At 38.9% G+C, this 24,560-nt stretch overlaps 2 protein-coding genes across 2 annotated transcripts; both read left to right on the top strand.

The window, feature by feature from the left end:
• Positions 1 to 32: 32 nt before the first annotated feature.
• cops8 (COP9 signalosome subunit 8) lies at positions 33 to 24,218 on the top strand. The gene is made up of 7 exons (XM_053497276.1): positions 33 to 197; positions 6,490 to 6,560; positions 6,680 to 6,728; positions 10,424 to 10,556; positions 18,804 to 18,911; positions 23,029 to 23,091; positions 23,492 to 24,218. Exons 1-7 carry the CDS (start codon positions 126 to 128, stop codon positions 23,569 to 23,571), a joined length of 576 nt encoding a protein of 191 aa, XP_053353251.1. The 5' UTR covers positions 33 to 125; the 3' UTR covers positions 23,572 to 24,218.
• On the top strand, positions 16,429 to 18,013 carry trim63b (tripartite motif containing 63b). The gene has a single exon (XM_053497275.1). It carries the CDS (start codon positions 16,577 to 16,579, stop codon positions 17,606 to 17,608), a length of 1,032 nt encoding a protein of 343 aa, XP_053353250.1. The 5' UTR covers positions 16,429 to 16,576; the 3' UTR covers positions 17,609 to 18,013.
• Positions 24,219 to 24,560: the final 342 nt, after the last annotated feature.

Genomic DNA, 24,560 nt, shown 5'->3' with positions numbered 1-24,560 from the left:
GCGACGTTCGCGGAAGTTTTCGTGTTTTTAAAACAAAGAAGAAGAAAAACACCATCATTTAGCATTTAGCCCCTCGCTAGCCGTTAGCCGGAGGGTTATAGTGAGTTTTCGGTGTGAAGGTGAAGATGCCGGTGGCGGTGATGTTGGGAGAACATTATGAGAAGCTCCTGGAGCAGTGTGAGACACAGGAGCTGGAGGTAAACCGCAGCGGCGAGACCATTAGCTTAGCTTAGCGGTTAGCTCACCCGGGTACAGAGTTAGCAAACAAACAGTAGCTGCAGACAGGAGCATAGCGGGGTGGTGTAGTGTGGACATTCATACTGAGTGAGACAGGAGGGGAGTAAAGTGTGTCTAGAGCTCTGAGCTGATTCACTCTGTAATGATGAAAATACAAGGAAGACATCTCTCTCTCTCTCTCTCTCTCTCTCTCTCTCTCTGTGTCACCTGAAGGTGCAGAGGTGCACAGCTAGGCATAAATCACACACTTTCTGTACCTGAGTAAAACTAGAGACTTCTCACTCTAGGAAAAGCAAAAGTCATCAATGAACCTGTGTACTCGAGTAGAAGTACAGAAATGCTCATCTTCACATTTAGTAGAGGTGTGGAGGGTAGAGGAGGGTAAATATCCAAGTCAATGGGGAGTGTGAAAGAGAAGTGAAGAAGAGAGTGCAGGAAGGGTGGAACAGGTGGAGAGGAGCAGCAGGAGCGATCTGTGACACAAAGGTTTCGGCAAGAATGAAGGGAAAAGTTTACAGGACGTACTGAGACCGTGATGATGTCCTGTTTGGAGACGTCACCGCTGACAAAAAGTCAGGAAGCAGAGCCAGAGGTGGCAGAGCTGAAGATACTGCGATTTGATTTCAGTCAGGACAAAAATGAACAGGATTAGGAATTAGTATACTACAGCGACAGTGCAGGTAAGGGAAAAAGATGGTCTGGACATGTGCAGATGAGGGACATATTGAGAGGAGAATGCTAAAGATGAAGCTGCCAGGCCACAGGAGAAGGTTTCAGGATGTGATGAGGGAGGACATGCAGGAGGGTGTAGGGACAGGGGAAGACGTGGAAGAGAGTGTAAGATGAAGACAAGATCGAGCCCTAACCAGAGCGAATGGAGAAGAAGATCAGAAGATACAGGGCTTGTGTCAGAGCACAGTATTCTTTTTCAGAGTAAAAATCTCTCTATTTCTTCTTCCCCACATGAGCCTTCTGTTTTTGTGGCGTTCTGCACCCTGCTTTCGAACACTTTCTTCTTCTTAGTTGTTTAACGTTGGTTGGAACTCAGTAGGTCACGTTAATGTCCACTGCAGATCTCACAGTTCCTCATTTTCTCAGCCTCATCAAGACCAGCCTTCCTTAAAACGTCTAATGCATCTTTCCTTATCTTGTCTTGACTTGTTCTGCATCTTGGACTCTAAATCTCCTTTATCCTGCACTTCCACACACTCGTTCTTCTCAACACATTTCCTCTCAGTACCACTCAGCATCTTGGAGTTATGTAAGTTGCATCAGCGCCACCTATGTCAGGTTTCTTTCCAATTGTGTCTTTCTCAAAAACTATTAAATGCTTCTTTTCCTGATCAGTGACTCCCAGTTCTAAAAGACACTTCACATTGCTCTCTACTCTCTGTAGTTCTTGGAGTTCTGGTGTGACATCATTTCTACATTCACTGCATTTGGCAGATGGCCGAGCGACTTCAATTTTTATCTGTTTATACATCTGATCAGTTCAGGGTTTAGGGTCTTGCTTAAGGGCCCCATAGAGGCAACTTGGTGGTGGTGGGGTTTAAACCTTAGAGCTTCTGATCACTAGTCCAAGGCCTTAACCACTGAGCCCCTGTCCTAGATGTTATAAGTCCTGTCCAAGGCTATCTAGTCTCTTCTGCATAGAGAGCAGTACATGCTCGACAGTCTCACTTTCATAGCATTTGTCTGTTTTTGTCTGCTCTTGAGTATGAACACCTGTTACGTTGTTAGGTGTGACTTAAAGGCAATCTAACTCACACAATTATGTATAATTATCAGCAGGTTGTGAAATTTCTGCTTCAAATAGTTCACACCTCCGTCATTAGGTAACACAGCGCCACATAAACGTCGTTAAGTAAATGTACAAACGTACATTGCTGTCATTTTGAGTGAAGTAAAATTAAAAAGTATTCCCTTATTAAACTGGCTAAGTAAAACACACGCAAGAAAAAGTTTGTGAACCTTTTGGAATTTTATGAATTTCATCAAGGAGTTTTCATTTTCTGCAATAGAAAAGTGCTTGAACTAGCAATTTTTTATCAGAAGGTAACGCTGTAATGTAACTGATTACTTTTTAATTACAGTAATTTTGTAATGTACAGTGGAACCTTGGATTACGAGCATAATTTGTTCCAGAAGTGGCTTGTATTCCAAAACACTTGTAAACCAAATTAAACTTTCCCATAAGAAATAATGGAAACTCAAATTATTTGTTTTACAACCCCCAAAAATAAATACATAAAAATAATTAATACAAAATATAAAGTAAAAATAAAAAAAATTAACCTGCACTCTAAGGTCAAAATAAATCCAGACAGATAAGTGTTTCTGTTTATGCACGCAGGCGCACACACACACACACACACACACACACACACACACACTCACTTACTCACTCACTCTCTAGCCTTTACAGCTCCCTTCCCACCCCCTCCTCCTCTTGGCTTCCCACACACACACTCTGCCTTACGCAGAAACTCTGCTCTGTTGCGATTCTTTTTAAAGATAAAGTGAAACACGACAGGCGATACGGAAAGGGAGAGAAAAATTTGATTTTTACCCTCTAATTGCTTTTGCTTTATAGCGCGCACACACGTGTTATAATAAACAAAACATGCGTGCTGTACACATGCGCTTGCAAAAATGTTTCACGCACACACACACGCACACATACACACACATGGTCACAGTGTTATAGTAAACAGTACACGCGTGCACAGATGTTAATTAAATCAGTGAAATACGTGCACTAAGACCCAGCAGGGGAGACGATTACCCACAATTCTGCAGCGCAAGAGAGAGAAAAACCGTTGGCTCAGTTGTGATCACTTGACGCTCGGTGTAAAAACAAGAAGTACATGCATGATACATGATACTCGGTACTCGTAAACCAAGACAATGCTTGTTTTTCAAGTAAAAATTCATTAAAAAATCTTTGCTTGTCTTGCGGAACACTCGCAATCCGAGGTTCCACTGTAATTAGATACTTTAAAGGGGTCATTTAAAGTAGTCCCATTTTTCATTAAATGTTAATATGATCTTTATGGTCCTAATGAAAATTTGTAATATACTTTAATAAAAAATTCTCAATTGTTGTGTAAAAAAACACTACTTTTAACCGGTAAAAACTAGCTCTGTTCTCAGCAACCTGTTTCAGTACATGCTCCTTTAAATGCTTATGATCTCTGCTGAGCTCTGTGTCTTCACAAAACACGTGGGGTATAGCCACGGGAGTGTAGTTCAGTGCAGACATTGCTTTGGACTGCATTAACCACAAAACATTGCCCACAACGCAGTGCGGTCCAAAGTGCGAAAACGCTGAAATATAGAGCCTCAGCCTTTTTTCTTAAGTAGTTATTGGTTTGACTTAAGTACGGAACCTACTTTGTAAGTTTGTAATATCGCCTGACAACTCAGAAATTAAAAGAATGGACATGCATCGACCCATTTGTCTTTTTCATTACTGCATGGGCATGAATTAACGGGCTGTTACGCTGCCTAAGATTACTGAGAGAGATACGGACGCGATGTGTTTACTGATGTGTTTACATGACTTCTTAATCTTCGACAGACATCGTTGTAAACCATCTAACGTAACAAAGGTAAGCATAATATAGTTTTCCGACTACGTACACAGTTTGCAACTAGACAATCACCTTAATGCATTGTTTATTATAAACGGGTGATTAGGGATCATATAGAGACGGATGTACACAGAGAAGAAGCCATAACCATGTTCTATTAGAGTGTAAGTTAACTTACGCTCCGCATTTATCGTGATTATTAGAAAAGGCGATCTGCAAAGAGTCGTAGAAAAAGGAATTATACTCACGAGCCTGGTGAAGATGAAGCAGGAACACGAAGCGTTGGTACAGATCCATTTTTTAGGAGCTGCTTCCTAGTAAAACCTGCTTTATATTGACCCGCGTTTATAAAGCAGTCTGGTGAAAAATTATTAGCGCAAACATGAACGCATTTCGGTAGATCGGCGGGGACGTTAGCTTTAAAAACTAAATTCAGCCACTGCGTCCTCAGCGGCTCAGATGTCGGTAGTGAATGACGACTGCTGTGTTCACTATTACACCCAACAACTGTACACCACACTCGCTTAGGCGACATTTTGCTCCAGCGTTGAAAAACAATGGCCGACAGCTTCTTCTCACTCGGTCTTTGCTAAAACACCAGTGTCAATCAATTAGTAGTAGGAGCGGCCTCTGTCAGTGTGGCGTCACATCGACAGGCATTTGAGATTGGCCTGATTTCAGAAGGGGCATGTTATTTTAATAAATGAAAAGAAAATCACTGGGCGGCTCTTTATCATCGTAGAGTGGTTGTGTACACACTCTCCTAACACACAGTTCAGTCCAAACAGCTTGAAAAAATGCATGTAGGACCGTATGACCCCTTTAAAAAGTAACATCCCCCAACACCAGTGGCTACTCTATCAAAAAGTGGACACCCAGTCAAAATGAGCCGAAGAGCACAATGAAGGGGGGGTGGGGGGGTCTACCAGTTTTTAATTCCAAGGGATCACTTACTTTATGCACTTACATTTTGAATGTTGAATGAATGTGTTTAATGAAGGCATGAACGATCAGAATCTTTTGGTGTTATTATTTTAGGCACATTATAGTTGTGCTATAATATATACTCTTGATTACATTTAATGGCAAAGTAATGCAGAAAACCATGAAATTCCAAAAGTTTCACATCCCCCGAGTTAGGACTGACTCTCGGCACAGACAGGAGTAACGTGAAGAGCTACAACTCTGGTATAGTTGACAGGAGTGAGGATAAACACTACAGTATAATAAACCAAACCGTAACGACACTAAATCAACATTCTGCCCCAGAGACAGTCCTGAGCAGCAGTGTGGAAAATATGATGTTTCAGTGGTGAAGTGACTGAGTGTAGTGGTGTGAGTGGTGAAGTGAAATATAATGACACCTTTAGGAAGTAACTGCTCATGAATCAGGCACACTTGGCCCAGATGAGCCGTATCCTTTCTACAACAAATCCTTCCTGACAGTGCAGTCTTTCCTTTAAACTAAACATCTGTACTGATCGTTATGTCATAATAAACATGTCCTGTCATCACATTTTTAAAAACCCAGTGAGATTTTCAGACATCCTTAGTGCAGAATAGGTTCTACAGGAACACAGAAACACTCGTGTCCTGGCAGTGACCGAGGGAACGCTCTGCTGCTGTAGAAGGCTGTACTGAAACCATTACACCGTGTTAAACATATCTGCAATCTTAACCATGTTACCTGATTTGACTCTTACAGACATTAGAATAATATTAATAATTTTAGGCAGAAGTCACACCCAGCTATATTGAAACAAAACCCATTTGCAGCACTCTGGTGTCACTCGCTCGATCGTTTCCTGAAGATCCTCTACAGAAATCTGCCACAGAAGTTCACAATCCACTTGAGAAAGCTCAAGTTGGGCCTGTTTTGCACAGAGGTCGAGAGATTCAGAAAGTAAAAGTGTCTGCCTGTTATTTAATCAATCTCTCAACTAAACCAGAATATTCTATTATAATATCACGACTCTTCAGCCTGAGAGGAGAGAACCTCACAGAGAGAACTATAATACCTGGCATATACTGTACTGTCTTAATACTTTACTATTACTGTTAATCATTTTCAGAATAGGTGCTTTCATGAATATTTATTAATGATACGATTTATGCTGCTTTTTGATTTCAGTGAATTTTCAGAATATAAAAAAAAAACAGTAATAAAGAAACATTGAGTGCGAGGTTCGTAGCAGCGTCTAAGGCGTTGTTGTTCTAGAAGAAGATAGAGCTACACAGTCGGCTGAAGTGGACTCTTTACTGTGTAGCGTAGAAACATGTGGACAGTGTTGTGTGTGTGTGAGTGAGACCGAAGAGCTGTGTGTAAGTGTCATGTATCTGTACACTGTATGATCGACGTCTGGATCTTTTAATGATATTCCAAGTGCACAGGGTTTTTTTTTTTTGTACAGACAGGAATTCGTTACACTCCTGCCCATCTGTTAATTGGTTTTGTCTGACTTTAATTATTAACAAGTTTACAGAAATAAACACTAAAACCACACCAAAATCTAAAATAAGAAAAAAGCTTTAATATTATTTTGATTACATTGATAATTATATTCATTTATACGGCATCAGGCTGTATAAAATATACATTTTCTGCCATTTTCTCACTGAATTGATCTAAACAGACTTTGTGTTGCTGTGACTGTTACAGGCTCCGGGTGGCATCGCAACTCCACAAGTGTATTCTCAGTTACTGGCGCTCTACCTGCTGCACAACGACATGTGAGTTCATCATCTCCTTCATCAACAACTACTACTACTACTACTTCTTAATTATTATTATTAATAATGCTATTATTATTAATACTATTATTATTATTATTATTTTCTCAACTCCACAGGAACAATGCAAGGTATCTTTGGAAGCGGATTCCACAAGCAATCAAAACGGTAATATTCTGTCCTAAAAATATCCAAGAACGCAGCAGTGGTGTATAAATTTGCAATTATCAATTTCTGCTATCTTCTAGTCACGTCTCTTTTAGGTTCCCAATTCATCAATCATGTTTTCACTAGTTTCCTCTCATTCCTCCAGTGAGATCGAACCGAGTTATTTCTACAGTAGGTACTCAGTCGGAACAAGTTTTACCGCCGCATCTCACGGCGACAGCATTTGTGCATTTGCTGGCTTTTACCGCTGAGTGGCGCTATATAACTATAGACTGACACCTCAGGCCTCGGTTCATTTATCATGTTTAAGTAAAAAAGCTACGTGTGTAGGGTTTTGTGTCAACATACTTTGTGTTTTATAAATTTGTAGTAGATTTATTAACTTAAATAAATTAACTAAATGGCCATAAAATTCGAACATTGTCAGGACGTGCTATTGTGTCAAATGTTGATGTGTTTTTGCATTTTTATTATAAGAATAATAATTTTCTTAATAAATAATGAAAACATTTTAACAAAATACATTTTTACATCCCAGTAGCACCCCGTTGCGCTGTACCACCGTCAGCAAAACCTGATAAAATACAATTGAAACATTAAACGAATTAACTAAGTACTAAAATTACAGTACAAAATTAGAATTTAAATTAAATATAGGAGTTTCTTATTTGCATTATTTAAGCAAAGTAAATGTTAACACAGTGAGCCTTTAGATTTTATCATGTGTAACACTTGTGTAGCGAGAGAACTCTGGGTGTGCATCAGAAAAAGGTGAGTTATGGTCAAATTAATGTGCTACATAGCCATTAAGACTCTACATTTATATAAGTGCACTCACAATTACGACAAAACGTGATTTTGTTAAATAATAAAAGTAAACAGGGTGCGCTATTCTGTATTGTTTTCTGTCAACTTGAGCGCGTCATATAATGAACAGAATCTCCATGTATACTCGCCTCACAGACATGAAAAAATATATACTTATGAGGTGACATGATCACCTTCATCACAGCCGCCACCAAAGAAATCACTGATTTATCAATTAATTATTAAAATGGTCAGACTCAGTCTCCTTATAGTTTTTCCCGACGCATTCATAATCATTAGTCTACTTCTGCTGGTGCGCTCTGGAAAACTTTATGCGTGCGGTTGAGCGATGATTAAAACACGTAGGGAATTAAAGAGGAGGATCACATGATCGGGTTTGAATAACATCCCAAACCCAAACCTAATTTAAATTAAATTAACAAATATTATAAGTAAACGACAATAGCCCGCAATTAATAAAGCATTTTAATTATAAAATAATCATGCATCTTTTTTTGCGTGCCAGCTGTAAATCTTAAATACAAATCTTATAATTCTCACATGACATCAAACATTCCCCATCTTAATATTTTAACTATTTATTTTAAGTATTTAAACCAATAAACTATTTATTTTAATATTGTAACCATTAACATTTCATTTTAATAAAAAAAAACAAAAAAAAAACAAGAACAATAAAACGTTTTAAAATATTGGTGGGAGGACCAATAAACTTCTTTGTGTAGTTCAAAGACAAAAAGACAAACACACAGCTGTGATATATTATACTATAACCATATTAATACCAAAGATTGCAGGTTAGAAATACACAATCTCCGCTGTCTTAATCACTACAGGGACATGACAGCCAGCGGCAGTTTTTGGAAGTTCTTTTCTAGGTAAGGCAGCGTTGAGTCGAACAGCTTGTGTTTAAAATCAAAGTGGTCACTTAAATATGGTGTGACGCTCTGTGCCGGACACCCGGGGGGAAAAAAAGCTCATAGCCGAGAATAACGTTCAAGCACAAAACCTTTATTGGCTTCTTTTAGCATCACAAAATTATAATACAAAACATAAAGTAAAAGAACAGAGTGTTTCGGGGGTGAGCAACACAACTGAGCTCCTACTCCGTTCTCCTCTTCTCACACACACACACCTCCACAGCGCACACACACGGGGGGAGGGGCGGCAAGTCCTAAAAGGCCAACATACATACTGTGGTCTACAATATAGTATTGGCCGTTACAGTGACCAGGGGTTTGATCATAAGAGTTTGATGGCATTTCACTTTCTGCTGGGTCTGCATCACTGACATCTGTTTTGTCCGTCTTCATCGTTCTTCTGAATTTAGCGCGTTTGTTCTCCCCAACCATCAATCAACCCAAGTAACTGTAATTTGTTACTTTCCACCTTCCGCCAACAATGTGTTTAAAGTACCCGAAATAACCCAGAATTTTAACTCAACAATGTGTTTACAGAAACAAACACATAGGTTATATAACAGTTCATACTTTGTACAAATAAAATTGTCAGCTAGTGAACGTGTCATTTAACCAATGTTTTTTTTTTTTTAACACTCATTATTGTACATTAAATGTCAATAGTCCTGGTCCTGATTTTTCATATTTGTTATATAAAGTACTCGGATGTGGAAATTACCATCACTGTATTTTTTCTTCTATACAACATTTGTTATTACTTTATGTCTTAAGCTCTAATAATTATATTTCAAAACTGCAACGAAGGAAAATCTCACTTTTTGCGCCACCTGGCGGTCATTTCACGAATGCCTTTGAAATATAACTAATTTATTTTGCCCGCTGTCGTTTTGCCGCGGGGGGTAAGTGCGGAGGTAATAGGGATTCCTGTTGACTACCTACTGTATGTCTGATCAGATCTCACTGGCGCTCATCATGCGCTTACCACACTGCCTTACCGCAACAAGTGCAGTGTTTTTTTATCAGTATCTTTACTATCTAATATGTTGTTTAGAAAACGTTTTTGCCCCTTCCTGAATTAGATTTTTTTGCATATACAAGTACACAGTGAATATGGACAGAAAAAGTAAATTTATGAAGTGGCAAATACGATACTATGTCCTTTCCGGCTGTGTTCCTTCTTACTGTGTTCACACAAACTTTTGAGGACGTAGTGGGGACGTGGCTCAGTGTGACGGGGTAATGAAAGCATGAGCTTGTTTTTTTTCCCCTCAGTGTTGGTCTCATTGGTTATTAATTGAATCGGGGGAGTACAAATCATTTAAACAGTGTTTAAGACTAAAATAATTTATGCTATATTAGTTATTTGTTACTGCATGTATGCCTTACTTGTGAACTTTCCTCTCCAGTATAAAGCAGTAATTTAGACGTACAGACTCCGACTTACTCGGCTCCTGTCATAGTGCCGGGTTTACATCTGTAAAAATGACAGTCTGCTGGATTTGTAATAGAAAATAGGAACATCATTGCAGAACAGAATGTGATGTGACAATTATTTAATGTTGATCATCTTGTTCTCATAACTGTTGGAAGACAAATGAAGTTCAGTTTATGACCCAGAACTACATGTGATCAGAGTCAGTTATACGATGTTCTGTTGTACCTATTAGTCATTGTGCCTGACATATTTTAGTTTTCTTATTCAGTGCCATAAAAATTTTAATCTTAATTAAAAAAATCTGGTGACTGACAAACAGACTAACAAACAAACCTGACTATTGGGCACTTAGGCGTTTCCACGTCTTCTGCCAAAGCTTTGAATTTCAAAAGCTTGAGCAATAGTGTAATAAATTTGAATCAGATTAACAAATTGTTATCTGGTCTTGATATAAATATAATACGTTGTTAAATAAGAATATTTTAGAAATCTAATAAAATGTCTTTGGACAGGCAAACCCGGAGCTGGCAGCCATTTGGGCGGTAGGTCAGTGTATCTGGCAGAGAGACTTCCCAGGCGTCTACAGTGCGATCGCTGCCCATCAGTGGTCTGAACCAATTCTTCCGGTCATGGAGTCTCTAAGAGGTACTTTATCAATATGTGACAGTATTACACCAAATGCTAATATAAATCTTACATCTATAGGTGTCTTAGTGATTTGTTTAAACCAACCAAAATTTACTTTTGCACAGAAACAGAGCATCAGGGGAATATAAAGGTCTGTAAAGACAACATAATTTATATAGAAATACACGATTTACTAGAGATCCTTTAAGGGTGAATGGATATATTAATATGTTAGTGTTAGTACGCATCATTGGCGGCTAAAGAGTTTGTAGAACGAGTTAAAAGGTTATATCTACTGATCTTTTAATGTAAATCAGTGATATTATCATTATTATTATTATTATTATTATTATTATTATTATTATTATTATTATTTGAGGTTGAAGCCCACGTACATGTCTGTCTGTGTGTCTCTGTACAGCAGAACTCTCTGTCCATTTTATCAATACAAAGAAATCCCATTCTGTAAGGTTGAGTATCTTACGCCTTGTTTACACTAAGTTGTCCTTCTTTGGTGCTCAGACAAATACACTCCCTGTTCGGTAATCGGAGAGTGAATCACAGATGAGAAATGGAAAAAGTAGATAAAAGGATAAAGATGAAGTTTTGTCTTAAAACCACTTCAGTGTGTTAAAATTCACTTATACCACTTCAGCGCTGTTATTTCAGCCGAAGTGCTTTTTATTATCGCCATGGTTTCATATGAAAACATATGCGACAAAAACGTCTGTCCCTCTGTTCATACATCTCTGAAGGTTCAGTTTTCATAGTAGATGTTCCTTTTTTTAAGCCATGCTGTGTTGCGCTTTTCTTTCTGCTTCTAGGGGATCGTGGCGGGTTGCAGGTACATTACAGTCGTTTCTGTATTTTCCGCATATACTTGTCCACACGTTAACTACTGTGTTAATTGGCTCTGTAGTGACGTGTACAGCCACCCTGAGCCACTGAATTAAACAAACGTGCTAAATGCTGTAACTTTATCTGGCACATAATTGCTTATAACTTCACTTTTACTTAACATTTAGATTTCAATTTTCAGTTCAGTTTCTGGTCCTTCAATGTATGAAACATTAAGATATCATGGAAAAAGCAAGTTCTGACCAATGTACGGACAAAACATTTATTTTATTTATGTAGATCCTCCAGTATGAAATACTGGGCATGTGGACATGTGTATGCCAAGTTTCCTGAGGTCACAAGCTCACAGTTCATTAAATCTGCACACAATTATTTAACAGCAACGATTATTATGATGTAATGAACAGGGTGGTGTTTACAACACGTCAGACTCCCTTATTCAGAGCAGAAAAGTCAGAAATGTTAAATTTGAAGTTTTTCTAAAATTGTTTATGGATAGATTAGTTTTAAGTCACTGTATCACAATTCCAGTGGGTCAGAACTACAGTATACATACACACTGATAAATGTGCCTTTCATTCCAGAAAATGATGCTTTAGAAGCTTCTGATTTTGAGAACTGACACCATTCGAGTCATTCGGAGGTAACCCTAGGGTAGATGTACTTTAAGAACTGCCTTCAAGTGATACATAATGTTCTGTTGTACCTATTAGTCATTGTGCCAGACATATTAATGCCTCTTTGTTTGATATCATGAGTAAATAAAGAACTCAGAAAGTCTGATTCATCTGTGGAAACATTTTCCAAATGCCTGGAGGTACCACGTTAATCTGTACAAACACTTCTACAGAAGTATAAACACTACGGGACCATGTAGCCATCACACCACTCAGGAAAGAGATGTGTATTTTGGTAGAAAAAGTACAAATCAATCCCAGAACAACAACAAAGGAGTTTGTTAAGACACTGGGCGAAACGGATACAAAAGTATCTACATCCTCAGGCAAAAGAGGCCGATAGTGAGTTAACCTGAAACACAGCTCAGCGAGGAAGACGCCGCTGCTCCAAAACTGATAGAAATAAGCCAGACAACAGTTTGCAGCTGCAAATCGTCATTTTTGGAGAAATTTCCTCTGGTCTGATAAAACAAAAACTAAACAGTCTGGCCATCGATATGTCTGGAGGAAAAAGGGGAGGCACAGGGCGCTGTGAAGCACAGGGGGGACAGCATCCTGTTGTTGGGGGTCGGGGTTTGCTCCAAGAGGGACTTGTGCACTTCACAAAATAGGTGGCATCACGAGGAAGTTAGTTATGTAGGTTGCACAAGCCAGTGTAGTGTCGAATCCAAAACCTGATTAAACGAGGAGGGCTGCATGTGGATCCTGAAATGTAGGTTTATGGATGTGGTGATGGAGGACGTGCAGGAGGTTGGAGTGATGAAGGAAGACGTGGTATATGGAGTTATATGGAGACAAATAGTCCACTGTGGCGACCCCGGTGGCAGCCGAATGAAGAACAAGAAGAACATCGAAGCAACTTCTTAGGGTTTATTAAATTCAATTTAAGTACTTTTTAATGCTTCAAGACCTACAGTATATGATTTATAGTTGCTTGAAATAAATCGGACAGTAAACACTGCTCCTGCTATTGAAGTGCTATTTATATGTCAGCTTTAACAAACTGTGCCAGTGGCTCTAAAAGGGGAGGGGAACCTTATCAAAAGCCCCTTATGGACATAAATACTACATAAACACTTATCTTTATTCCTGCAGTAGGCAAAAAGTGTACTGCTTTAAAGACTCTACCTGCCTCTGGACAAAACCTTTACAACTAAATAAAGGTTTCACATCAAACAGAGTCAAAAGACTTTTCAGAGTCTAGAGTAGTAATAAGGGCACTTGTATTATTCTGTAATACAGGATCAATAACGTACAGTACTCACTATCCATTATTATACGTTTGTCTGTAAGACAGCCAGTCCTTTTAATCCCCTATCTTCTGCTCTTTTCCAGTCAGAGAATAAATCTTTGAAGTACCCTTCAAACATCTGTTGTGTCTTTTTAATTTGTGACTTATTATCTTGGTTTTCGGATGTGTTAATTTTGTCGATGTTTCTTCCTGGTGTTTTTTTTATTGTTTGAGGCACTAGTTTCTTGGCTCTAGGACCGATCTGATCTGATCTTTGTTTAGCGAATTTCAGTTTCCAATTAATTCGTTGATCATAAATTTTTTTTCTCTGATGTTCTTTACCCTGGCAAAAACCTGTGGGTCATTATTCTGTCTGTGTTTAGATTCTAAATCTTTTAGTTACTCAGTGTTTTCTGCAATGACCCTGTTACAAATTTAATTATAATAGCTTTGGCAATGTCCCAAAGTGAAAGGATCACTCTGAGGTTGTATGTTCCAGTTTCCTAAATAACTGGAACTCCCAGTGTCTCTTATTAAGTTCATATAATGATAATAATAATAATAAATGCTTTGTCCTTTCCAGGTTTCCTATATACATTAATTAATGCCGCTTCCTTCTGGTGCCTAATTCCTTTATTTGTAACTTCTGAAAGTAGCTGGAACTTTGCGATTGGCAGTGCCACTTCCCTTTTATGACCAGTCTAGGCTCAGAAACGTTATGTGGCAATAAAATAAATTCAGCTGATGGCATAAAATGTACTAAATCACCAGGATGTGATAAACATCTATGTCGCTCCTATAAAGTTTTTCTTTTCAGATGGCACGGGCATACTCAGAGTGTGAAAGATTGGCTCTAGCAGTATAAGGAAACATTTTCATACTTAAACTGGACACCACATTTAATGCCATAATCAAAGATACAGTAACTGCAGTCAAGTAAAATCCCATTTTTTGGCCAGGCACTATAATATATTCACTATTCAGTATATTTTAGAACAACCCTACCACTGGGCATGGTCAGATAGCAGCCTTATAAGCAGGGAAATCAGGGGTAACTTAGTGGTTCAGGCATTAGACTGCTAATCAGAAGGTCATGGGTTTAAATCCTAGCACCACCAAGTTGCCACTGTTGGGCCCTTGAGCGAGAACCTTAAACCTCATTTGCTCAGATGTAAAAAATGAGAAAATGTGAGTCGCTCTGGATAAGGGTGTCCTCCAAATGTAAATGTTTATATAAATCTCTATCTCTAATGAACAATCAACAATATTTTATTAAACAGGATAAGACAGAAACACAGATTCATACCATATAAGAGAAATAAATGCCAACAAAATGGCGTATGGCTGATGGGACGATTCAAGAGGCGAGCATTGTAGTGCTTATTTTTATTTATTTATTTATTTTTAAACTGTTGAGTGTAAAAATCCCAAGAGATCTGCAGTTTCTAAAATCCCAGCTCATTTGTTACCAATAACCACGTCATGGTTACAGGGTCACAGAGATGCTCTGCTTATATTGAATAAAAAGAGGACTTTCTCTGAGAATGTCTCTTCCGTTCCTCGCTGTCTGTTCATGCTAGCACAATAGCATATTTCAGCCTGGATGTACAAGTCAGGTGAACTCTAGGTTTGTGCCCAGACCCAAATGGGTCGTGTACGGCAATAAAAAAAAAAAATAAAAAAAATCCAGCTCTGTGTCACAGTAATGATGCATCATGTCATTACCCTCTATTATAATCAGCACTTTGTTTTATGGCTCATCAAAGCTTATCAGATGAGCTCAGAAGTCTAAATGTGCCCTTCATGTTCAGTTTCCTGCTTCCTCTTGATGATTTCTAGTCCATTATTCAGCAATCACAAAGGCTGAAAATAAACCAAAGTGTTTTCTGAGAGATAAGCCTGATTGTGTGTACAGAAGTCTTGGGGGGAATGTCTGAGACATGTTACTCGAACTCTCCTGAGCAGATCAGTGGACAGCAGCAGATGGCGTTGTTACCCCGCCTCATGGCTTCGGGGCATTTGCTGTACAGCTTCTTTGGATTTGTTTTAGATTTTTAGTTGTGATTTTGCTGAACTTTGAGTTTTTTTTTTATACGGATATCTGTTATCCATTAGTCATGACAAGCGTGTGCTGAATTTCTGAAACCATTTAAAACCCTTCAGTTCTTCTGCATTTTTTCAGATTTTCAGTTATTTCACAACCAAACATTATTTTTCTCGAGACCCTTGTGCAGCATTGTGACATTTTAATTCTCATTTCAAGATTTAATCCTGCAGTTTCTTGGTTCGATTAGAATGCACGTAGGCTTTCAGCCAGACTATGTTTCCTGGTAAAGTCAGTAAAATAAACACTTAAGAATGCACTCAGCATGTGTTTAAAGAGGAGAAATGTTATACATTTTGGTAGAAGAGCAAAACATTTCTCTGAAACTTATTTCTGAGCTAAGTGGAGTAATCACTTACACACACTTGATCCCCATGTGCATGCACATGATTCACCCAGACCAGGCGAGAAGTTATAAATAGTCCTTTGCTCATGTACCAGTGTTTCCTGTGTATATCTAGACATCAAAACTTTTGACTAATACTCAATTTGTTGGATGAACAAACCGTTTGACGACATGTGAAAATAACATGCTAGTTTATCAAGACTTTTCTTGTTAGATAGATTGTTACAATCTATACCGGTTTTCTTTATCATGAAAAGTTAGATAAAACTATCTACTTGACACCTATTCCACTGCTGTACTGTCAAAAAGCATGCTATACTGTAAAACAAAACAAAAAACTGCTTTTTAATTTTTTTTTTTATAGAAACTGTGGCTTATCTTTAAATAGGACAATGCTACAGTACTACAAAGTTCATTTAAACAGGAATAAACATTTAAAAGGTATTTTTTAAGAAGTAATATAATAACCATGTGACAGACTTGGGTCCGTGACTTAACAGATGGGCCTTGTTTATCACTTTGCAAGAATTTAATCGTATGGAATTTGTCACTGGAAAGGCCGAAGAGCTGTGCCCTGGACTCCATGTGATGTATGAAGGCTGACGGGGGGTTGGGGTGTTGCTTCTCCAAAAAGAGCCTTAAGAACGAGCCATGTGCCCTGATAGGTTGGTGGGTTTGAGTGTCACTAGTGACAAGAGGATGGTATAAAACCTTTGGCAGCTGTGCTTCCGCAGGACTGACAGCTGATAGGACATGCATGTACTGTGTTGCTATTATTACGACAGGCATTGCAGCCAGCAGTAGACACCAGCGGTAACTAAAATGGATATCCAGAGGACTGGCTTACTGATGGGGTCACCTGGCTCAATGGAGAGTCTGGAAAAACAACTTAGTTGTCCGATCTGCCTTGATATGTTCACCAAGCCCGTAGTGATCTTGCCTTGTCAACATAACCTGTGCCGTGGATGCGCTAGTGAGCTTTATGACTCTCGAAACCCCTACAGATTTTCAGGCGGGGTGTTCAGGTGTCCAACATGTCGTTTCGAGGTGGTTCTTGATCGTCATGGTGTACATGGGCTTCAAAGGAATCTTCTAGTAGAGAACATTATTGATCTTTACAAACAACAGCAAGAAGGTAGTGGAACTGCAGCAGCACCTGTAAAACCTAAAGCCTCCACCGAACCGCTTTGTGAGGAGCACGAGGATGAAAAGATCAACATCTACTGTGTCACCCACCAGGTTCCCACTTGCTCAATGTGTAAAGTCTTTGGACAGCACAAGGACTGTGAAGTTTCCCCCCTTGCTAGCGTTTACCAGGCCCAAAAGGGGGAGATGAGCAACGCCATTGATGCTCTGGTTGCAGGCAATGGGCGGCTACAGGCCTTGCTAAACCAGATGGAGGAAGCTTGCAAAGCTGTTCAGGACAACTCCCAACATGCTAAGCAAAAGCTAGCAGAGCGATTTGATGCTCTGTATATAGCTCTAGAGGAACGAAAGAATGCCTTATTGGAGCGTATTAGCAAAGAGCAGGACGAGAAGGTGGCAGCCCTACGAAAGCTAGCTAGACGTTATGGAGACCGCCTCCAAGCAGGTACAGAACTCACTGATACAGCAGTTCAGGCCCTGGAAAAAAGCAGCGCTGCAGAGTTCCTACAGTCCTCCAAGAGTCTCATTGCACAGACAAAGGAGGCAGCCAAGAGTTCCATGGCAGAGGAAAGACCTGAACCTGGTTTTGAGAGAATGGACCATTTTACTCTTTTCACCGACGAAATTGAGATATTATTGTCAAAGATGGACTTTGGGGGAGACGATGATGAGGAATATGAAGATGCAGAGGAAGAAGAAGAGGAATGAACATGGGGGTGGACCAGTTAGTGTTTATGAAGAAGAAGTGAAGGACTAAATAATGTGTGAGAAGCTAAATAATGTGTGTTAACTGTGTGTTAACACACAGATGGTTTTTAGAGTGAGCGGCTAAGCTGTATGAAACACTGAAAACTACAAGCAATACTTTGGGACAAATAAAATTAATTTGGTGTCGTTTTATACTTTTATAATGATAGTTTATGTATTTGTCTTTCTGTGACTAATGCATTCTGTATACACTCTGTATTCAGAACTGAATAGAAAACATATTCATACTGTTTATTTACTTGAACATGAAATTAATACAGAACATAAAAATGTAAAATAAGATTGTATGTCATTGTGTACAAGATTGTATGAGTCTATTCTTGTAAAGACTGTGAATGATTATACTGCATTACAATGAAATGCTTAATAAAGCTTTAAATTGTAAACTAGGCGCATTTTTATGTTCTAGAAGTGTATAGATATAAAAAACAATTTAGCATGTTTCTTTGTCTTTAAAATTTGCTGTGTGTTGGAGCATGCTTTGCGTATGAAAGACAGCATGGCCTATTTTTAGGAGGCTTTGCAATAGTATGTGAGTGCAGGACAAGTGGTGTAGGAGCTGGGCTCCTATTTCTGTCCTCAGTCACTCATACTAGGGGTTAAAGAGGGACATCAAGCAAACAGATTCTTTGAGTTATGTTTAGAGTGACTTATGCTAAAATAATTCCCAGGTATTTGGGTTTAAAAAAAATCAAACGAGATCAGTATTTTCACTGTTCTATAAATCCAAATATGAAGCAAACGAGCATATAAACAAAGCCTAGTTTAGAGAATAGTACTGGAAGAATTGGAAGGAGGAAGAGTGAGCTATGTAACATGAACCAACAAGGAGAGAGATGAACCTGCTGAAGAAAAGTACCTCATAAAGGTTCTTCCCCTATAATTGCCTAATTAGCTTGAAATGTAGCACTTATTTTTCTGTCCTTTCTAGGCTTTTACAAAATGTTGTAAATTAACGGAGAGTAACAGTACTGTTTTAATTTCGGAGTATATAAAGCACAAGTAGCCTCGACTGGACAGAGTATTCACTCTACTGGTTCATAACTGTGGTTCGGATCACCTACAAACAGATTCCCACCTTGCACATGAATTTTGACCATGATACTCATTTGGTTTTGTATTTTATTCTGACCAGAGTCCACCCGCAGGAGGGCATATGGCCTTGTAGCCCAAGCGTACACCTCAATCAGTGCAGAGGACTTTGCCTCCTTCGTTGGATATTCTGTAGAAGAAGCTGTAAAGGGTAAGATACAATTTAAAATTAAATAGCAGGTTCATTTAGAAGCTACAAGTGTTTTATTCACTAATAACAGAATATGGAAATATTAAAATGTTTAAACAATTAAATATTCAAACCTCTTTTTTCAAGTATGTCATTTACAAGCCATTCCCAGACTGTTTCAATGGCACAGTCATTTCTCATGGCTCCATGTGTTCTTGCCTGAGACATTGTGGGACTATTTAACCACTAACAGTGATCAAGAGCCATGTGTTTCTGATTCTTGCATGACAGTGGTGACAAATTACAAAATGTGAAGATCAATTGTCCCATTGGGAGAGTGGTACTATGACTTCTGACTGTTGGTGGAACCCATGAAAAGTTAGACATAAAGTAGAACATTGAAAATAGAATTCAGAAATATTCAGTCTTCTCTGTTTTTTTCCCCATTTGCTTAGTGTTGTACTCTAAAATATCTTTTTTTGAATTCATTTTTTTGGGGAAACAAAACATACAGGAAAACGCAGATGTCTGTATCCCACAGCATGTTATAACTTGGAGAAAATGGTCAAACCGATGTTCTCTTGCTTCATGGGACTTGTGTGTACACTAAATACAAGAATGCTGAACATACTGCGGTACACTTCTGACTTCAGATGAGCTTAATGGGGAAAAGTCAAATTGGTGTTAGAGCTGGTCCTCTTCCGTATTTTTTGTCAGTTTCAAAAGTCTGAGAAATAATTGATTAAAAAAATCATAAGACTTCATATAATCAATAACCATATGAGTCCAGATTTTTAGGTGAACTTGTATATTGGTATATAAAGGTATTTGAAAATATAAAGGTATTTGGAAAGCTCTTTTTAGCAGCTGTCGGTAAAGAAGAACCAATAGACAATCTCGATTTACAATAGTATATTTCTTGGTTGGATTTCAGTGACTGATGGGTCTGCACTGAACAAATCCATCGAAATCAGTTGGAATTTGCGCTATAGCGACATATTCATTTTAAATCAACCACATAACATAGTTAGTAAAAGTAAACATACATTATCTTGTCATTATTACACCTTATAAACTAAGACAACAAAACCCAGATACAAATCCACAAACTAAGGTTAATAAGCTTTGTATTCTTTAATATTTATATTGGCTCAGACCTAAGATGGTGGCATGCAGGAGTGCAACTGTAGCTCTAGTTCCCAGTGGTAAACCCAGTGGGAGGAAATTGGCAGATTATTATGCGGTGGGTTGTGGTGTTGGTGTAACAAGGCCGTTAAAGTACATTAACATCTAGACATTAACAACAACCCGGTGCTACCCAACTCCCAATAAAGCTTAGAGTAGCTCTGGGTAGACTGCAGCTGGCTTAGAGGAGGTGGTGTGCAAGGAAGCAGAAAATGGTGAAGCGCGTAGGCTTGCTGGCTAATCGACAATCTAACACCAGCAGGTTAGCTATACCATCACTCTTTTTTTTGTCCAATATATTCGCACTGGTAAAAAGCTATCACTGTGTAGCCTGCTGATTCCGACTCTGTACGTCAAGGCTGTTTTGATTGTGCCGAATGACATTTATTCAAAGAAGGAGCACCGGTTGTAAGCTTAATGGTCTCGAGGAGTATGCTCTATTAGCCACTGCGTACATTAACAAGGGTACTGAGGATGTTATTGTCACAAGAACTTTTGTCATACTTCCCGACCAGAAACCCTGGTTGAATACAGAGTTCTGCTTATCACCGACAGATTGGTTCTCTGCATTCAGTTCTGGGGACGCAGCAGCACTCAGCAAGCAGAAACCTGGTGGTGAGAATAAACAGGCCTGAAAACAACTCCGTTCTCAAAATACAGATTAATTTTCCCACCAGTGACCTCAGGATTATAGACCATAACAACAAAGACGTAGAATGTTCCACAGACCCGTCAATACCTGATGCCTTGAACAGCTTGTACGCTCGTATTAAGGAATTAAACACCTAAAGATGGCGGTTAATAAACTTTTAGTTTGTCATGATAACTCCACCTCCAGCCCCTGACATAAGTGTTTTTTTTTTTTCTAGCCCAGCAAAGTGTCAATGCCGCCATGAAACCAGTGGTACTTTGGCTGTCTAAAAACAAAGGACTGGTTTAAAATTGGGCACAGCACCAAACTAGCTCCAGAACTGCCTTGGTGGAAATGGGGTAATAGTGTCATGTCTGAATGACTCCCGCCCAGTGGCTCTCTTGTCTATAATCATGAAGTACCTTGAGAGGTAATTGAGAAAATAAAGACCATTGAACAACTGGACTCTTATCAATAGGCATATAGAAAGAATTTCTCTACTGCTGATGCCATATCCTCTGTAATGCCCCTGGCTCTCATTCACCCTAAGAAGACTGCTGTTCAAAAAACTGCAGTTTTTAACGCCATCCTCCCCCAAACAATGGTGAGTAAAACTATCCGAACTGGATTTTGGACTTCTTAGCTCTACTACTGACATCCTCAACACCAGCTTCCCAGAGATGTGTCCTGAGCCCTCGCATGTGTTCACCACTGACTGCAAATCTCACTATTCAAATAAACACATAGTAAAATTTTGAAAAAAAGAGAATGGTAGGACTTGTTACTTATAAAGATGAGTCAGCATATAGGTTGAAACTGGTGGCTTGGTGCAAAGAGGACCAACTTGAGCTTCACCATCAGTGTCAAGAAAAGTAGTATGTTAATTGTGCACTTTCTGGCACTTCTGTTTCATTGACAGAGCGGACATTGAGGTGGTCTCCTGCTTTAAATGTCTAGGGGAGCACATATTGTGAACAACTTTATTTGGAGATACTACATGGCCTGCCTTATTAAGAAGGCCTAATCTGCATTTGTATTTCGTGAGGAGGTAAGGAGGGCTAGTCTGAGCCCCTTCATCCTCGCCTCCATAGGTGTGAGGTGAAGAGAATTCCCACATCACAGTGTAGTACAGAAGCTGTTTGCCTTCAGAAAGGAAGTCAGATCCCTGGCAGCAGCTTACCCACCTGTGAGGACATATACAACAGCAGGGGAAAGAGCGAGGCCTCATGCACTGAGAAGTGCAGACTGTTTGGCCCCTTCACTTTGGCAGCAGGTTAAGCAGCATGTGAGCTAGCACCACCAGGTGGAAGAACAGCTTCTGCGCTTGTAGAACACCACTGTGTGTTATTATACTCTGCATCAACAAACCATTCTGCTGTCTCCTATTGCTGCTTATTGCAGGGCATGTTGCAATAGCAGTCTCTGACTGAGATTTTTTAAACATTTAATTATTTTATATATTTTATTATTTATATATATATATATATATATATATATATATATATATATATATATATATATATAAAATGATGGTGATTAAAAAATTATCCGTACTCTGGTTATAATTAAACTTCTGTTGGCCATATGGTCTTATCAGCGCTTTCCGTTCAAAGTTACTGTCTCCCCAGTCACTGTAGTGCGGGTGTAAGCATGTTATATCAGTTCATTTGCACCAGCTGTCCGAGCAAACTGGATGTCCCATTTGTGATTGGCACGAAAGAAGAGCAGCCTGCAGTGATTCACTTTTTTGAGGTCTAAGGGTGTACCTGGTGCCCACAAACAACTCAGGGAGGAGCATAAACATAAATCTTTGGTTATCTGCAAATTAAATTTAAAGCGATACTCTAAGGAAGGTGAAACGCCTTCCTAAAGGCACAGCCCAGCCTAAAACATTTTCAATGAGGTATTATGAAAGCTTGCTGACAGATGGACAAAGTGTAAAGTGTTTGAAAAAGCAAAGAGATTGTGTTGAAAAAGTATTTGTCCTTTCTGAAAAAAACTAATTCTACAGCCAGAGTACAGGGTTTTTTGGCATTACTGTGTCTGACCTAGAGTACATAATTTTGCTCCGGTATGTGTATGTACTTAAGTACTGAAATGACAAGAAAAATCTCTAAACTCTTTATTATTATTTAATAACTGACCAGGTTAACTGAGGTTAACTGTAATACAGTAAAGCTCATCAACACCTGACTTTTTTTTCTGTCTGTTAACTTCTTTGTACTTTCAATCCCCTGTCGAGTTGTAGTTTCACTTTTTTTTTAATTGTACAATTTGCTGTAAGGTTAGAAATAAATGCGGTTTTCCTTCTTTTTGTTGAAGGTGTTATCAGTCACGGCTGGCAGGCGGATCCCAACGCCCGGATGATATTACCACAAAAACCAGGTGGGGGCACTCTTTCATTTTGCTTTAAGAAAGACATTTCTTTTTTTTGTCGCTCGTGTAGGTCTGAATCATCAGTCTGTAATGTTCCAGTTATACTCCCCTCTTATGTAGAAAAACAAACTGTCTCTTCTCCATGGTAACCACATAAATTATTGCTCACACACCATTCCCCCCTATTCTCTGGCCTCTGGTTAACTTTTTAATTTGTGCTCTGTTGTTTCGTGCACACACAACTACGCTTTATTTTACACACAGTGCGGCTATACAGTATGTGTTTAGCCACGCTATGTTCATATTAGGTGTATTTGCAGTTGGACTCGTTAAAGAACGGGGAAATTTTATGAAATTTATAGTCCCGTGTCAGACTCATGCTTTCTTCTTTGCTGTTCTTTCTCTGCAGATCCACCCCCTGTCTCTTTGGTTCCAAACGAGCAGCAGCTGGCCAGACTCACTGACTACGTGGCTTTCCTTGAGAACTGATCCCCCCCCCCTACCCATAACCCCCCGCCCCACTTTAATACTCCCACCCCTTTTCCATCTTCTCTGCTAAACTGTGTGATTTCAAAGGTCTTAAGTATGTTCTTCCTGTTTTGGACTGATAGTGACATGCAGGAATCTCCCCGATGCTAATCCTACGCTATGCATGTGTTTCTTGAAGTTGGATTTGATTTTGCAGTTGTTTAACTTTTTCTTTGCCAGCAGATGCATGGAATTATTTAGCATAAAGAATCAATTTAAGGATTCCTTAAAATTTAAACATTTCCTTTCTTCTCCACATGTCATGAAAGAATCTCTAGACAGTTTCTCCAATGCTTTGATGTTTGAGGGAGCCTCTGCTGTGCATATTTCACTTAATGCATAAAGTTCATAATGTGAGTGCACATTTGAGGAAACGAACCATGCACGTGTCACGAATGTGTTCAGTGCTGCATAGGATCTAATATTTAATGTAATTGGCCAGCGCTCCCAGAGCACTCAAATACCTTATCAAAACCTTTACTTCCAGTTCTCCTTTACCTGTTCCGTGTATGTGATTGTCCTGTTTTTTGTTTTACTCAGTTGACTGTGTTTAATAAGCACATAAAATGAAAATAAAATTAACCAACCAATTTGTCGTTGTATACTAACTATTTGTGCATCAGGCTGTAGGTTTTTATCTCGTGTATTTCTTTTCCAAATGGCCCTTGGGGTGGCTTGGACATGACAAAAACATCTGGCGTTGGCAGGGAATGATGGCTTTTATATAAAAAAATTATATTGTTTTTATGTGATAGCAAAGGCATTTACTTCGCTGAGCTGTTAGGACAGAAACAAATAATAAAAAGAGAAATAAATGAATGTCCCACACATATCTGTTTTCAACAATAAATCTTTCTGTTCCTGGAGTTAGCACGGTGAAGTTCACATTAGAAACAGTTGAGCTAAAGGTTCACGTTAGCTGAACTTCTGCACACCTGGATCATGTCTCT

Source organism: Clarias gariepinus, chromosome 5, assembly GCF_024256425.1.
Source record: "Clarias gariepinus isolate MV-2021 ecotype Netherlands chromosome 5, CGAR_prim_01v2, whole genome shotgun sequence".
Classification (NCBI taxonomy): domain Eukaryota; kingdom Metazoa; phylum Chordata; class Actinopteri; order Siluriformes; family Clariidae; genus Clarias; species Clarias gariepinus.
This window is presented reverse-complemented; position numbering and strand designations above follow the sequence as displayed.